Here is a 14,758-nt window from a genome sequence, read left to right as displayed (position 1 = left end):
TCACTCCTCTCAGGGTGCTGCCAGAACTGGGGACAGTCCCAGGCTGTGACAAAGGTGAGGGTTACTGGGCTATTGGGCTGTGGGCTGCTTGCTGCTGTTCTCAGCAAATCAAGAGCGTGCCTTCTGCCCTGTAGGCAAACTGTGCCCTCTGTTTGTTTCCTGCTATTTCAGGGGCTTGGCACCATCCCGGCTTGGCTGTCAGTCCTTAATCCATGCTGCAGCCCATCAGATTTTGGCTGCTCATCACTACTGTCACAACTGAGCCCCTGCTGGGCTGCATACTGGGACAAGAGGGCCATAGTGCCAGGGATGCTGCAGGAAAATAGGCAGTGCCAGGGCTGGGTGGTAAATGCAAGCCCTTGCAAGCAAGCAGGGAGCCCCAGGGTCAGGGGCCTGAAGCCATGGCAAGCTCAGCATGCATAAGAACAGGGCAGAAGCGAGTCTCAGCATTGGTCCCATCTGACTATCCCAGAAGGAGTTCCCCCTCCAGTTCAGACCGTCCCATCCAGCCCTGGTGCTTCCAGGATGAGAGTGGTGCAGTGGCTGATGAGAGAGAATGCTGGAGATCCATGAGCTGCAATGCCTGTGCTGATAAGGCTCAGGTGGAGGGGGAGCGAGGCCTGGGGAACCCCACAGCATGCATCCAGCTGGGGCAGCCAGCCCAGAGTATCGTGGGGGTGCTCAGCAGTGTCCCATGATGGTGCTGGGGGAAGACGCTGCAGCTGCTGGGCTCTGTACCTTGGAGGGTCACGTATCATCAGCACCAGCAAACAGAGGAGCTGTGGGATCCAGGAGCTGTGGTGCACAGCAGTCACCATGGCCCCGTGCCTGCAGATGTGTGCTTGGGAGTCCTGCCCTCCTCCTGCACAGCAGTGCTAACGCGGTGTGCCCCTGCTATGGGAGCAGGAGGGGCCCAAACAGAAGGGATCCTGCTTGTCTCTGGGGTTCTGGCCTCTGCAGGGGGCTGAAGGAGGAGGTGGGGGTTGGATGCTGAAGGACGCGGCACGGGGCACAGCTTGCTGGGCGGCCCGTGCTGGAGGCTTTGTTCTGTGTTACTGTTTTGTTGTCTCTTTCTCCCACTCTGGGTTTCGTGGCTCTGAGCTGCAGGGCTGGAAAATTATTCATCCCAACCACAGCTCCCACGACACCCTCTGGAAACAGCTGCAGCTTCAGCAGTGGGTGGGAGGTCGTAAATTCAGCATCGCCACCGCCTCGGCCTCCCTGCAGCTGGGATGTGAAGCACGGAGACGCAGTCGCACTGAACTCGCTGAGTGAAACCTGCTGACCAGCTTGCAGGACAATTCCCTGCCACGTGCTCGTCCCCTCCAAGTCCTTCTGGTCTCTCCAAGCTGTGCTGCAGCTGCAGCTGCCTGCAGGTTCACCTTGGCTGCCGGCTCCACTGCGATCTCTTTGTGCTGCCAGATGGGATTGCTTGCTCCTGGACATCAGGAAGCCCTGCAGACAGCAGCCTCTCCCACCGTGGGTTTCCCTTGCTTCCCTACAGCCGGCAGCTCGGCAGTAACGCACAGCAGGCCGTGCATCAGCTCTGCCTTACAGCGTGTCCCTGTGCAAGGAGACCCATGAGAGCTGTAGGAAGCTCCTGATGCAACACAGTAAGAGGAGTTAGAAGCGTGCTCTTTCCCAGGGCTGTTTATTGGCTGTACCCAACGCTGATCCATCAGCCCAGACCACGCTCTGTGCTGCAGAGCTCAGCACTCTCCACCCTGGGGCCACCCAGCGCTACAGCCAGGTCAGCATCCCGGGCACCAGTGAGCTCAGAAGGTGAGCAGAGGGGGAACATCCCACCTCCCACCCCCAGCAAGGCAGAGGAGCGCTGCCTGAGGCTGCCCGGGCGTCCCATGCTGACAGTGGGGTGACAGCGCCAGGTTGGGTCTCCCTCTTGCTGCAGGGCTCGTGCTGTGCCAGGAGCCACTCAGTGCTCCCACTCAGAGGGCAGGATGCTGCCGGGAAGCACCAAGGGGCCTCAGGGCTGCTTCTGAGTGATGATGTCCCGGATGCAGGTGTACAGGAACACGTACTGGTCCTAAGGAAGAGAAAGAGGGTTCTGAGGTCAGGGCTCCAGCAATTTGCCTTACTATTATGCAATTAACCAGCAGGGTAATGGTAAAGTAGGATTCACTGTCCCAAGTGGTCCATGACTGCTCTGTACCACCACAACTATCCAGAAAGGAAGCATCAGGCACAGAGCTCACTAGGCCACCCTCATTTCCTTCTGCTATGATGTTCTGCACAAACTGCTCCAGAACGCTTCTGCGTTCCAAAAGCCCTCAGAGAAGGGCAGGGGGAGGACCAACTCCTGGCAGGGCTCTGGGAAAGGCAAGCTGTGAGGAAGGCAAAGGGCTGAGCTCCGCTCACAGAGCCCAGGGGCAGGGCAGCTGCTGTGGGTCGCAGCGCCATGGGAGCCAGGAAGAGGGTTGTGGGTTGTAGACCCAACAGAGGGGCCCCTGAGCAGCTTGATGATGTGCTGGCTGAGCTGCAACGCATGAGGAGCCTCTCCCACCCTGGCAGCAGTGGGCTCAGCCCTGCTGCATGACCGGGGAAGCCACAGAGCCCACAGTGGCTGCACTTTTTCTATGAGCCTGTTCTGATTGGGTCATCTGCAGTGACAACCTGGAGCACAGCCCTGGGGATGTGTGCTTCAATATCCAGTGGTTACCCATAGCAACGACTCAAAAGTTCATCCTCACCCCCGTGTGGTTGTTCAGCCAAACCCACGTGACCCCACCAGGGAGGAAGGCAGCATCCCACTGATGGAGGATGCTGGCAGTCACAAAGCATGGGGTTGGGGTTCCAGCCCTGATCCCCCTTTGCTGGCCAGCACCTGCAGCAAGGTGGGGAGGCAGCAGAGCTGCACCCACAGCAGCTTTATGCATTTCTGGGCACGCTGTGTCCTGTTCAGCGAGAGCACTGCTGGAATACAGTGCTCTCTGTGGAGCTCTGGTGTGGAGCAGCAGAGGCGGTTTTTGCAGGCAGCTCTGCAGCTGGGAAGCCCCAGATCTGCCCCAGTTCTCCTGTCTGCAGGGAGGGGTTACAGGGATGCTGCATCAGCACAGCAAATGGAAGCGCTGCCAGAAGGCATCTGAGGTAGCAGCGCCCATCAGAAGCACACACCAGTGTCCCCTCCTGCCCGCCTACCAGCGTGGGGGTCATGAGGCAGCAGCTTCTCATCAGCTGGAGGGTCACCCCATAGACATCCACAGTCCTCTCTGTTTTCAGCTGGTGCAGCAGGCAATCCAGGGCGATCAGTGTCCCCATCTGGTTCTCACCACCACTGCAAAGGACGGGGGGAGGGGTCACTGACGCCAGGCCAGGCTGTGCTGGGTCTATGAGCACTGCACTGACCAGAGGTATGAGAGCCCACAAGAGCCATCAAAGAAAGCTGGAGGCACAGCCAATCTGCCCCACCGAGCAACAGGGAGATGTGTGGCACCTGGGGACATGGTCAGTGGGCATGGTAGGAAAGGGACAAATGATCTCAGAGGTCTCTTCCAACCTTTTGACTCAATGATGCTATGAGAGAGCATGGTGGCGTGAGGTGACAGTTGGATTTAATGACCTCAGAAGTTTTTTCCAACCTTAATGATTCTATGATACTCTCCACACATCTGAAACTCCTCAGGCCATTGGTGGGGCAGAGCCTTACTGGTGGAACTGGAAGGTCTTTAGGGCCCTTCCAACCCAACTGTTCTATGATCCTATGACTCTATGACCCCATGTACCTGCAGTGCAGAAGGAGAGGGCTGGCTCTCTTCCTGCTGGGCACGCACCGCCTGACGGCACCGAGGAGCTCCACCAAGCTCTCGACATTTGGCTGCTCCTTGTTGCTCCACAGCCTGTACAGGAACTGCTGCACCTGCCTCTCCTTTCCTTTCTTCTCCTGGGGAGACACAGAGCTGATGGCTGAGTTTGGATACAGCTCAGCCATATCTCCACGCACCTCTCAGCCCGTGCCCCTCCAGCACCCCAAAACAGCTCCACAGAGACGTACGTGCTTCACTTTCAGCTGGATACACCTCCAGCCCGAGGCAGGCTTCTCCGTGCCGCACTGGATGGTCAGCAGCTTTGTGCAGAGAGAGTCTCCTTCCAGCGGCCAGCACACGTCATGTGGGACCTGTGCACAGCAGCAGGTCTGGTTCGTGTCGATGGCGGACATCACAGCAGTCACTAATAGCTCCACCAAGGAGCAGCAGGCACAGTGCCTTACCTCCCCCATCTCCTGCCACGGCAGCAGCGTCAGGATGGTGTGAATGTCCTGCTCCCACACCAGCGTCCAGAAGTCCTCCGTGGTCAGCTTGTCAGGCCCCTGCACAGCCAGATAGTCTCTGCTGGAGCTGCAGCCCTGGGTGGGGAATGAGAACGTCACCCTCTGGTGAGGGCAGCGCAGGAACCTGGGGGGGGTGGGCATTGCTGCGGGGGGGCCGACTCACCGGGACGCGCCACACCTGCAGACCTGAGAAAGGGCCTTGGTCCAGCAGGGAAAACTTCACTCTGGAGCGATCATCTGCAAAATAGGTGGGAGACAGAGTGAGCTGGGGCCACCGTCATGGGATGTTTTTCCCCTTATATTGATTTGGAATATCCTACATCTTCCAAAGTGTCCCTGTTGCCTCTTGTCCTTCCATGGCGCACACCTGAGAAGACTGCCTCTTCTCAGCACCCTCCCAGCAGTCGTAAGAGCTCCCCTTTGCCTTCGCAAAGCTGAACAAACCCACCCACCTGAGTGCCATGCAGCACACACTCTCAGTCCCCAGCCACCCCAGAGCCACCTGCTGGACTCACTCCCATGTTTCCAAGCACGTTTGGCTCTGGCCCAGCATGGTGGGAAGGGGATGTGAGATGTCACAGCACTTACATGGCAGGATGCTGGATGAGGGCCGTGTTTGCTGGGTGCCCAATGATGGTGTAGCAGAGCTGGTTTCTTCCTTAGCAACCTCCAGGAGGGTCTGCCAGAGTGAAAGACAGAGGTGAAAGCGTGAGCAGAACTGGCCCAGGGGAGCAGGAGGGACCGGCAGCGCTCCCTGCTGCCTGGGGCAGCTCTCACCTCGTATTCCCTCAGGAAGCCCACGTTGGACTTGGCTGAGTTCTGGCAGTAGTGCTGTGCAAAGCTTTTCAGTGGGATGGGGCAGGACCTGCGGAGGGAGGCTGGTGGTGAGGGTGAACAAATGCAGAAGCATCCAGGCTGTGTCTGCAGGAGCTGAGCAGGGCTGTGGGCAGAGCATGGCCAGGCTCGTGCAGCTCCCCAGCCCAGCTCCGCAGCCCTGACCCTCATCCTAACTCATTCCCAAGACGCAGCATGGGCAAGGGCATCCCATTTTGAAGGAAGGAGAATTTGGCCACATAGATAGGTGTGCGACCTCCAGAAGCACACTCAGATGATAAGGTACGTGGGCAAAGCCTGTCCTGCTCCCTCCTCTGGGCCTCTTTAAGAAGGGACATCCAAAAGCCCAGCTGCCGTGAGTCCCTGGACCCCATCCCTGGTGCGTCCCACAGGCTGGGAAATCCCAGCTGATATCCACGCCTGCCCCAGGAGAGCTCTGCAGAAATTTGGTGTTGGCATTGCCCAGAAAAATGACACTGAGGAGGGGAGGACTGTTCTGGATTGGGCTCCCTGTGCTGCAGGGAACAACCAGCCCCAGGCTGACCCTTCTTAAAGCAGTGGGTGGGACAGCTGCTGGGTCACCCTGTCACCTCCTGTCCTGTCCTGGGATCCCAGCTCGCTGTCTGCAGGGCCGTGGGGCAGAGTGGAGAGAGGGCAGGAGAAACACAGCAGGCTCTTACGTCTCTGTCCCTGATAAACCCAGGAGTGGTTCCTCCAAGATCTTGTCCAGGATGCAGCTGTGCAGGAAAATATACTGGGACTGGAAGGCAAAGGCAGACAGCAATGTAGAGCAATCCTGCACCATGCAGATAGCGAGAAGGGGGGTATGGCACTGCTAGGGGGCAGGGTGTGCCTGATATTCATGCCCCCCACACTCATACCCCACAGCCTTGGTTAGCCCAATCTCAGATCTCCCGCATCCCTCCCCTGGGTTGTCATGAAGGGCAGTACTGACTCCTTGACCCAACCTGGGGCAGAGGGCTCATCAGTTGGAAGGGACACCACAGACCAGTGACCTGGTGTGGGCAAGAACTGCCTGCAAAGGTCCTGGTCCTGTTGCTACGTGCTCTTGGGCATCTGTCTGCCAGCCCTGCAGGCTTTCGTCCCAGTGGGGCTGCGGAAGAGGGAGCAGAAATCTTACCAACGTCTGGATCATCTGGTAGCGGTTCATCCTCAGGGTGTAGACCACACCAAACATGTCCACCACCTTCTCCTGCTTCATCTGCTGCAGCAGCCGGTCCAGAGCAATGAAGGTGCCGCTGCGGCCCACCCCAGCACTGAGGGCACAGAGAGCACAGCTGGAACACTGCCTGACCCTGCGGCTGAGGAGATCCCCTCCTGGACACGTTCCCCCCATGCCGTGCCATGGGACACCGGCCCCAGCGCGACTGAAGGCTGAGCATCCGCAGTTCCCCATCCCCTGGGACTGGATGTCATGCTGGGGACATGCAATCCCCAGTTCCCAAGGAAGGAGACTCCACAGACCCTCAGTGCCCTCAGATGTTGTTTTCCTCCCTGCACCCTCTGCCACCCGTTGTCCCGCTGAGCAGCGCCTTGCCTGCAGTGCACCAGGGTCGGCCCAGCATCCTTGGAGCTCTGGATGTGCTCCCGCACCAGTTCCCTGAAGGCCAGAATGGATGTTGTGGACTCTGGGATCCCGTGGTCAGGCCATGCAGTGTAGTGCAGGTGGGACACGTGCCGTTCTGCCCGGAGGCCCTCCTGCCAGGGGGTACATTGGTTATCAGCGTGCATGGATGTGCGTGCACCCTGTAGCTCCAGGAGCACACAGGGACCCTGGGACACCCGACTGCAGGCAGGGCCACATCCACCCCACCTGTCACACTACTGCATCCCCGAAGCAGCAGGGCACGTCCCATAGCAGGGACACAGCAAAGCAACAGAAAGGAGAAAGGATGAGTAAGAGGGGTGATACGTGTTGGATGTGTCTGCGCTACTAAGTTTGAGGCAGCAAGAATTGGAGCGGGTTGTCCAGAGAGGTGGTGGTAACCCATCCCTGCAGACCTCCAAGGTCAGGGCAGGGGCTCTGAGCACTGCTGGAGCTGTGGTGTACATGGCAGAGAGTGGGACCAGGTGGCCTTCAAAGGTCCCTTCCAACTCAAACCATTCCATGACTATGAGATGAATGACTCCTCTGGGGACTGGGTCATCTTTGAACCCTGCTGCAGGCAGGGGAGACTGCACCACCACCAAGGAGAAAAATCACTGCATGCCATGCAAACTCACAGCTCTTGATGGGTCCCTGGATCCTTACTTACATGCCACAGCTTGAACTCACGCATGGTCCACTCCTCAGCACTGCTCTGAGACAGCAGGTGAACCCGGAGCTGCCCGTAGGAGATGGGGGCAGCTTCAGACGGCCAGTAGTGATCACAGAGAACCTGGGACACAGGCAGGACAGGGTCACGGTGGGGCTGCCTCACCCAGGATGACCTCACACCTCCCTGGGCAGCGTGCACAAACCCAGCTCACGCTCAGGGTGAGGCTGGGCTGGGGGGTCCACATCCAGCACGCAGACGTACCCGCCCGTTCTCCATGCACACCGTCAGCATGATGATGTTGCAGACGTTCTGCTCCCACACCAGCCTCCAGAAGTCCTCGATGGTTTTCTTCAGGGGCCCTTGGGTGACAATGAACTCCTGCGGGGATGTATAGCCCTGAACAAGAGCCAGAGAGGAGCAGTTGGCAAGGGGTTGAGGCAGGTGGGTCCTGCCCTGGGACAGCCAGGCCCGCTCTGCCCTACGGATGGAGAAGTACCCTTTGTCCTCAGCCCATGTGGGCAGAGTTTCCTGGGCAACTGACTTTGCAAGAAGCCGATTTCACAGGAAGCGAGTGCTGCTCAGCACGTGCTCTACATTTTTGGAATAAGGAATGGCCGCCCACTTCCCCCCAAGCGGTTCCTCATTCGGCCTAACCAGGGAAAGACAGCTCCGGGTCCCTCTCCAGCTCCTTGCTCATTGCTGGAGGTGAGATGAGCATGCAGGGTCCCAGCCTCCGCCGCGCTGTCCCTCAGGCACACAAATGCCCTGTGGGTTCCCGTGTGCCCCGCTGTTACCTGGGAACAGCTCCGGGGTGTGGGATGCGGGCACAGCTCCGGGGTGTTCAAATGCAGCTGCACAGAGCAGAAGGAGAAAGAGCAGACAGAGACAGGGCAGCAAGCTGAGAGAGGATGGAAAGAGGACAGAGCTGAAGAAGAAGGAAGAAAGCCCTGCTGGTCTCACGCTCACTCCTCTGCGTTCACAGCACTCGCCATCAACCTCTGCTAAAAGGCACCCCAACACCTCGCCACTGCCAGCTGTGGTCCCAGCAGCAGCTCCTGCCCACAGCCCTCACAGCCTCCATCCTGGGGTCCTTTGGCCATGTTGCTATGTGGGGAAGGTGGGCTGGCACTCACAGGCACAAAGTTGGCGTTGATGTAGTCTGAGTGCAGGTCGTCCCCCAGTTGGCTCAACCTGACCCGAGAGTGGTCGTCTGAAAGAGATCAGGTGTGTGAAACTGAAGGTGTGCACACATCACTCCTCCCAGGAGAGGAGCCAGGCTGCCTGGTGAGCCCACCTCACAGCCCAGGAGGGTGCTGGTGGGAGCAAGGAGCACTTACAGGGCAGCACGTGTGGGTATCTGTTCTTGGAGACGTTGGCTGGGAGCTCAGCCCCCACCTTCAGCTGCTCCTTCCCAACCTCCTTCAGCTCCTGTGGGACAAGGGAGAAGCCATGCACAAGCATCGTGGAGCTGCCAGCCCACCGCCAATGGCTGGCTGGTGCTTCACGAGCCGGGCAGGGCTCACCCCTGCACAGGGAACTGCTCCACCATTCACCCAGCATTGCCACTGGTACCGATTTGAGCCACAGGTGGCTGCCCAGCAACTGGGCCATGGCAACTTCCTTTGACCCAGGATGGATTGGAATGAGCTATTTAGGGGGAAATTAAGTCCCATCTTTTGCAGGAGTCCCATCTCACCTCAAACTCCTGGAAAAAAGCATGGCTACCACTTGCTGTCTTCATCTCATAGTACTGCTTGAAGTTCTGTATGGGGATCGGCCGGTGGACATTTCTGCATGAAATGAAGTCCGGAAGAAAAGTTGCCTCAGATGTTGGGAGGTGAGGGCAGCAGAGCCCAGTGCTGAGCTACAGGGCAACGGAGGCAGGCAGAGAGGGAAGAGCCCAACGAGCAGCACCAACCTCAAGCTGTAGGTCACCATTTCCTGGGGCAGGCTGCTCTTCTGTGTCCTGGAAGCAGAACGGGGGAGCTGTTACTGATGCTGTCAGTGTGCTGTGTTTTGTTGGCCCACGGAGCACCACGGGCATCAGGCACATGGCCCAGTTCTCTGAATTAACCACGGGCAGCTGCCCTTTGCATGGTGCTTTTGCAGTCATAGAAAATCTTATCGGAAGGGACCCATAAGGATCACTGAGCTCAACTAGTGGCTTCACACAGGACCAGACCCAGGGGGTGCCCTGGTTGGCCAAAAGCTCCTTTTATGCCCTTGCTCTTCCCCACAACCTGGTTGAGTCTTGCTTGAGATTTTCAGCTGAGACCCATTGGGTAAGAGATGGCCCATCCTCACCTCCTCGCTCTGAGCTGCTTCCAGTAGACCAAAGCAAAAATAGCAGCCAATGTCAGGAGAAATCCCACGATGATTCCAGCTATTATTGGCACTGGGAGCGGAGCTGTGTCCATGCTACCTCCAGCAGCTGGAATCAGAAAGAAGGGACAGAAGTAGGAGCCAGTATGTGACTTGGTTTTCTCCATTTATGACGTTTACTACAGCCCATGAGCTCCCTCTGGCTTGCTATTAGCTAACTGCTATTAATCTCTAACCTGCGTAGCCAGGTAGGGAAGATGAGAGAGCAGCTGGGAGATAACATCCCCATCTTACCCGAGAACGTGGTGAATGACACTGCAGGGGTGACAGGGTCGTACTTGGTGAAGGCAGCGATGCTGAACCTACGGCAGAGCAGAGCACAGTGCCCATGCACCACGAGCCAGCAGAACTGGGCACCCCGGCAGAGGGGGCTGAGCTCCACACAGACCCTCCCCTGTGCCCAAAGAGATGTCGGGGCACCCCGTTCCCGTGGAGACCTGCCCTCCTTCCTCCTCCAACAGGGGAGCCCTCCCAGCTCCCTGCAGAGCCAGCTTCCTTCTCAGGTAGGCGTCCTACACACAACGCAGCATTTCTAAATGCACCTCTGGATTTTAGCAGCTGAGTTTGTGGGATGCAGGGTGAGCACCCTCTGGCAGCACCCCAAACCCAATGCTGGGAGCAAATGGAGCCACGGAATGACATAAGGGTTTGTTGATAAATAGCTCAGAGACAGGAAACAAGCATTGGCTGTCGGAGGAATGAGCAGCCGGGGACATCTGATTTGCACCCTGCTGCTAACGATTAACTAGGAAAACAATAGTTGATTGAGGATATCTGTTCTTCAGGGCAGCCAGAATGAAAGCTAGCTGTGATGAGGTGCAAAAGGCCCTGCACAACCAAACTATTCTAAGTGCGTGCTATTCAACCACGGCTGAATAATGACACCGTGCCTTAAATGCCTCCTCACAGAAAGCTAATGATAGACTGCAGGGGAGCGCTGGGAGCACTGAGAGTGTTCTGGCTGGAGCCTGGGACAATACCGGGAGGGCAGAGGGGCGTCCTGCTGTGTTTGGCACTGTAAGGCAGTGCGCTGTAAGGCAAATCCCTGACTCACAGCAGAACTGGAGCAGAAATCCGGATTCGAGGCTGCAAGATTTAAGCAGCAAGAGTTAGCAATGAGGAACAGCTGGGCTGCATGGGCAGCCAGCGTCAGAGCTCCTGGATCAGCTGGATGCTCTCCTGTTGGGGGTGCAACACCCCAGTGTGTCTGATGACCATGGGATGGCAGTGCATCGCAGTGCAGCTGTACTGCTGGGCATGACAGCACAGCGCCTCAGGAGAGCAGTGAAGCACTGCCAGCCTCCACGATCCTGCCCTGCGGGTGGGATTTCCAAAGGAATGGTTCTCTTGAGCTCCGAGAGCTCTCATGACAGCCATCCTTGCTGTTAGTTCCTTCAGAATGGAGAGCCGCAGTCCTCTAGACTCTGGAGGTCCCCTTTGTCAGAGGGATGCTTGGGGATTTGGCTCCTATTAACAAAGCACTGAAGAAATGATGCTTTGTTCACAACTTCCCCTTTCACTCCTGCTCCCCTTACCCACCGACCCAAACATTCCCTCCTCCTGCCCACATGGCACAGCGAGCCCTGGGGTCTGCTACGAGAGCAGGGTGGGCGTGCAGCCACCTCACCGGGACCCTCCTGCAGCCCCTGGGGGCAGAGGCTGACATCTCTCACCTGTACTGCTCGTTGGCTTTCAGCTTCCCATTGCACATCGCCCGGGTCCGGCCGCACTCCTCTGTCCCCACGGGCACTCGCCAGGTTTCAGTGGATTGGGTGGAGCTCGGGTGGAAGGGGTTGGGGATGAGCACAGCCAGGTAGGAGTCCTCCGTCCCGTAGTAATGGTCGTACCATGTGCTGGACATGACGTCCTGGGTGGGCCTCAGCACTGCAGGGCGATGCGCAAGGTGATGTGTGGGGACCCACATCCCTTTGGGGAGCCGCTGCAATTCAGAACACTTACGTGAGTCATTAGTGGTAGCAACGACTCCATAGTACTCGATTTGGCCGTTCTCCTCGCTGAACAGGTCAGATGAAATGATGACGGTGGAGCTGGCCTCTACCTGGAAGACTTCTGCTCGCAGGGGCGGGGGAAGAGCTGCAAGCGGAACCAGCAAGCGCAGCCTGTCAGCACATCCCTGCTCCCACAGCGCTGCTCCCAGCATCACTGCCCAGAGCGCTGCCAGGACTGCACTGAGCTCACAGACAGTCCCTGGGTCTAATCAGCAATGCTGGCTGTCTTCTGCAGGGTGCGCGGGGAAGAAGGGGACTCACCCTCTGCTGTTGTGTTGCAGAGCAGAGTGACAGCCGGGCTCCTCATGGCATTGATGCCCACAGTGCTCACAGCGATTCGGTAGGAGGAGTTTGGCTGCAGCCTCTCCAGGCTGGCCTGGCTCACCAGAACGCTCACAGAATGCTTGGGGGTGGGGAGGCTGTCCGAGAGCCCCTCTGTCACCACCTCGTAAGCCTCCACGTCTCCAGGAGAGCCGCTCCAGTTCACAAAAAGGCTCCTCGACTCTGGTAGGCATTGCACATCCTCCACAGGATTTGGATCTTTGAATGAGACACCCAGGGATGTGAGAGGTGGGCTCACCCTACTGATGGGGTCTCCTTATCGCCCACCAAGAAAACCTGCACCCCACTGCTGAACGCAAAGGGTGATCCACCCCACCCTGTGTTTCACACCCCCGACCCCAGTCTGTGCATACCCACCCATAGCCACCGCCAAGGGCTTGGTGCTGCTCCAATAGGGCCCGGCCACGCAGCTCAGGGACACGGAGTAGTTCCTGCCTGGGGTCAGCCCGTGCAGGAGGTGCTGGAATTGCCCCTTGGTGAGTGCGTGCCGCCGTGGCACTGAGCCGTTGCGGGGGTCCCGCAGCCACAGCTGGCAGTCGTCCTGCTGCCCAGGGGTGCTGCCCCAGGAGATGAGCACTGTGCTGTTCCCCTCTGCCACCGCAGAGACATTTTGGGGAACTGAAGGGGCTGCAAGGGAAACCACAGCGGGGCGGTGACTGGGACAGCAGGCACTCTTGTGCTCTGCGGAGATGTAAGCAGAAGATGGGTAATATGCAGGGAAGCTTCGTGTGCTCAGTGATAACATTGCTGGCTGCCACTATGAGAAACGGCCTTTAAATGGCAATGGGAGGACATGCAGATGATGAACATGAGCAGATGGCTTCCTCCTGCCAATTAGCAAGTTTCGTTAACGACCTGCCTGAAGGGCTCTGCACATGACTCCCAGTACCCTGCAGGGCTGGCTGAGCGTGGGAGCAGAGACCTCTGGATCCCCCAAGCAAAGCGCAGGGACTGTGGGGATAAGCACATGAAAAGACTTATTGTGCTTATCTGCCATTTCCACATTCCTGAAAATTACAAAAAAAAAAAAAGAAAAAGCCAACTTCCCCATATTTCCCATGCCAGGAATTTTCTGAGTGCCTGGGAGCAAGGCACTGGGGGTGGAGGGGTACCCAAGGGCAATGTATTGCCTGCCCTCCTCCATGACCCCCAAAGCACGATCCCTCTGCTGCAGCTTCCAGGCAACATTCCCAACCCCATCCCTGCCCCCTTCCCCCCACCCCAGCACTCTGAGCTTCATGCAGCCCTGCAGCCCCCACTGCTCACTCGTCCAGTCGCTGATGTTCCCTGCGGAGGCTGCATAGGGCCCTGCCACAGACATCACCTCCAGTAGGTATTTGTGTCCCGGCTCCAGGCCAGAAAAGGTGAACTTGTTGATGCCTTTCCCAACAGATGTGCTGGCTGCCAACACACCCGACCCCGAGTGGTACAGGAGCAGCCTGTAACCGTCGTGTCCCTGCGGTTCGGCTCTCCAGGACGCACTCAGCCTGTTGGGGTACCCTTGGTTTGTCATGTACACGTTACGGGGCGGCAGGGGATCTGCAGAGACAAAGATGAGCATCGTGTGTCAATGCAAGTCTGAGGACGTGGCTCAGGCATCCCAGCAGTGCCATCGGACGGGATGCACTGCGTGAGATGGGGCACTTCATTATGCTCAGCACCACAGCATTGCTGAGCCCTGGGCTTTGGGCTCAGAGGCTGCCACAGGCATCAGTGGGGCCACATCCTTTGCTGTGACCTGCACTCAGCCAAGGCACAAACTCCAAAGCCAGCTACTCACATGTCCAGTTGCTGACGTTCCCCGCAGGTGTCCGGTAGGACCCAGCTATGGAGGCCACCTCCAGGGAGTACTTGCTTCCTGGGGCCAGCCCCGTGAAGGTGATGTTGTGGGTGTCCCTCCCAGCTGAGGCCGTGGCTGCCGTGGTGCCCAGCAAGGCGTGGTACAGGGTCAGCATGTAGCCATCGTGCCCCCCGGCTGCAGCCCCCCAGGATGCGCTCAGCCTGTCGGGGTGCCCGGTGCTCAGCAGGCGCACGGCAGTCGGGGGCAGCGGGGCTGGGGGGTACAAGACCTGATGTTAGGGACCAGACATCAGGCAGAAGGTGCTTAGTAGGACACCGCACAGCAGGACAGCGCTCCCTGAGGGCTGGGATGTGCAGTGCCACTCTGCAACACTGCCAGCTCTCTTCGTTTCCATCCCCTTCCCACCTGTGGCCCTCGTTCCCTCCAGCTCCTACTCTCACCCTGCTCTCTGTGCCCACCTCCAAGCGTCTGCCACAGCTGTGTGTACTGATCCTCCAACAGAATTGGCATAGGACTAAACCAAAACCCTGCCCAGCCATAAAACCTTTCTGGGTGAGCAGAGGGGCTGATTGGTCCACCTCCAGAGCAAAGATTTGTTCTCCTAGGAGGAAGAGGGATCAGCCTCTTCTACTGCACCAATTTGCAGAGCTTATGGAAACATGGATTCTATCTGCAAGAGGAGTTCAGCAAGTGTGTACAAATCCTTGGAGGTGCAGGGAGATGGGGCTGCTTGGGCAGTGGGATATCGCCATGTGGGCACAGCTGGGGAACCCTGCATGTCATCAGCACATACTTATGCAGTCCTACAGAGCAGAACATCCACATG

The 14,758-nt window shown here is 58.0% G+C and overlaps 1 protein-coding gene across 1 annotated transcript in view; it reads right to left on the bottom strand.

Annotated features, from left to right (window-relative positions):
* Nucleotides 1-1,169: 1,169 nt before the first annotated feature.
* Nucleotides 1,170-14,758, bottom strand: part of LOC125684021 (receptor-type tyrosine-protein phosphatase V-like) — a 28,784-nt gene continuing 15,195 nt past the window's right edge. The window contains 25 exon segments of the mRNA XM_048925669.1: nt 1,170-2,044; nt 3,157-3,292; nt 3,741-3,898; nt 4,010-4,132; nt 4,226-4,360; nt 4,449-4,522; nt 4,874-4,964; nt 5,063-5,150; nt 5,800-5,879; nt 6,261-6,396; nt 6,678-6,838; nt 7,396-7,518; nt 7,660-7,794; nt 8,532-8,608; nt 8,736-8,826; nt 9,095-9,188; nt 9,317-9,364; nt 9,703-9,829; nt 10,015-10,082; nt 11,454-11,664; nt 11,740-11,874; nt 12,051-12,329; nt 12,489-12,758; nt 13,398-13,670; nt 13,912-14,184. Coding sequence (XP_048781626.1) covers nt 1,985-2,044; nt 3,157-3,292; nt 3,741-3,898; nt 4,010-4,132; nt 4,226-4,360; nt 4,449-4,522; nt 4,874-4,964; nt 5,063-5,150; nt 5,800-5,879; nt 6,261-6,396; nt 6,678-6,838; nt 7,396-7,518; nt 7,660-7,794; nt 8,532-8,608; nt 8,736-8,826; nt 9,095-9,188; nt 9,317-9,364; nt 9,703-9,829; nt 10,015-10,082; nt 11,454-11,664; nt 11,740-11,874; nt 12,051-12,329; nt 12,489-12,758; nt 13,398-13,670; nt 13,912-14,184 — 3,446 coding nt within the window. The 3' untranslated portion in view covers nt 1,170-1,984.

This window comes from Lagopus muta, chromosome 24 (assembly GCF_023343835.1).
Source record: "Lagopus muta isolate bLagMut1 chromosome 24, bLagMut1 primary, whole genome shotgun sequence".
NCBI classification, from domain to species: Eukaryota; Metazoa; Chordata; class Aves; order Galliformes; family Phasianidae; genus Lagopus; species Lagopus muta.
This window is presented reverse-complemented; position numbering and strand designations above follow the sequence as displayed.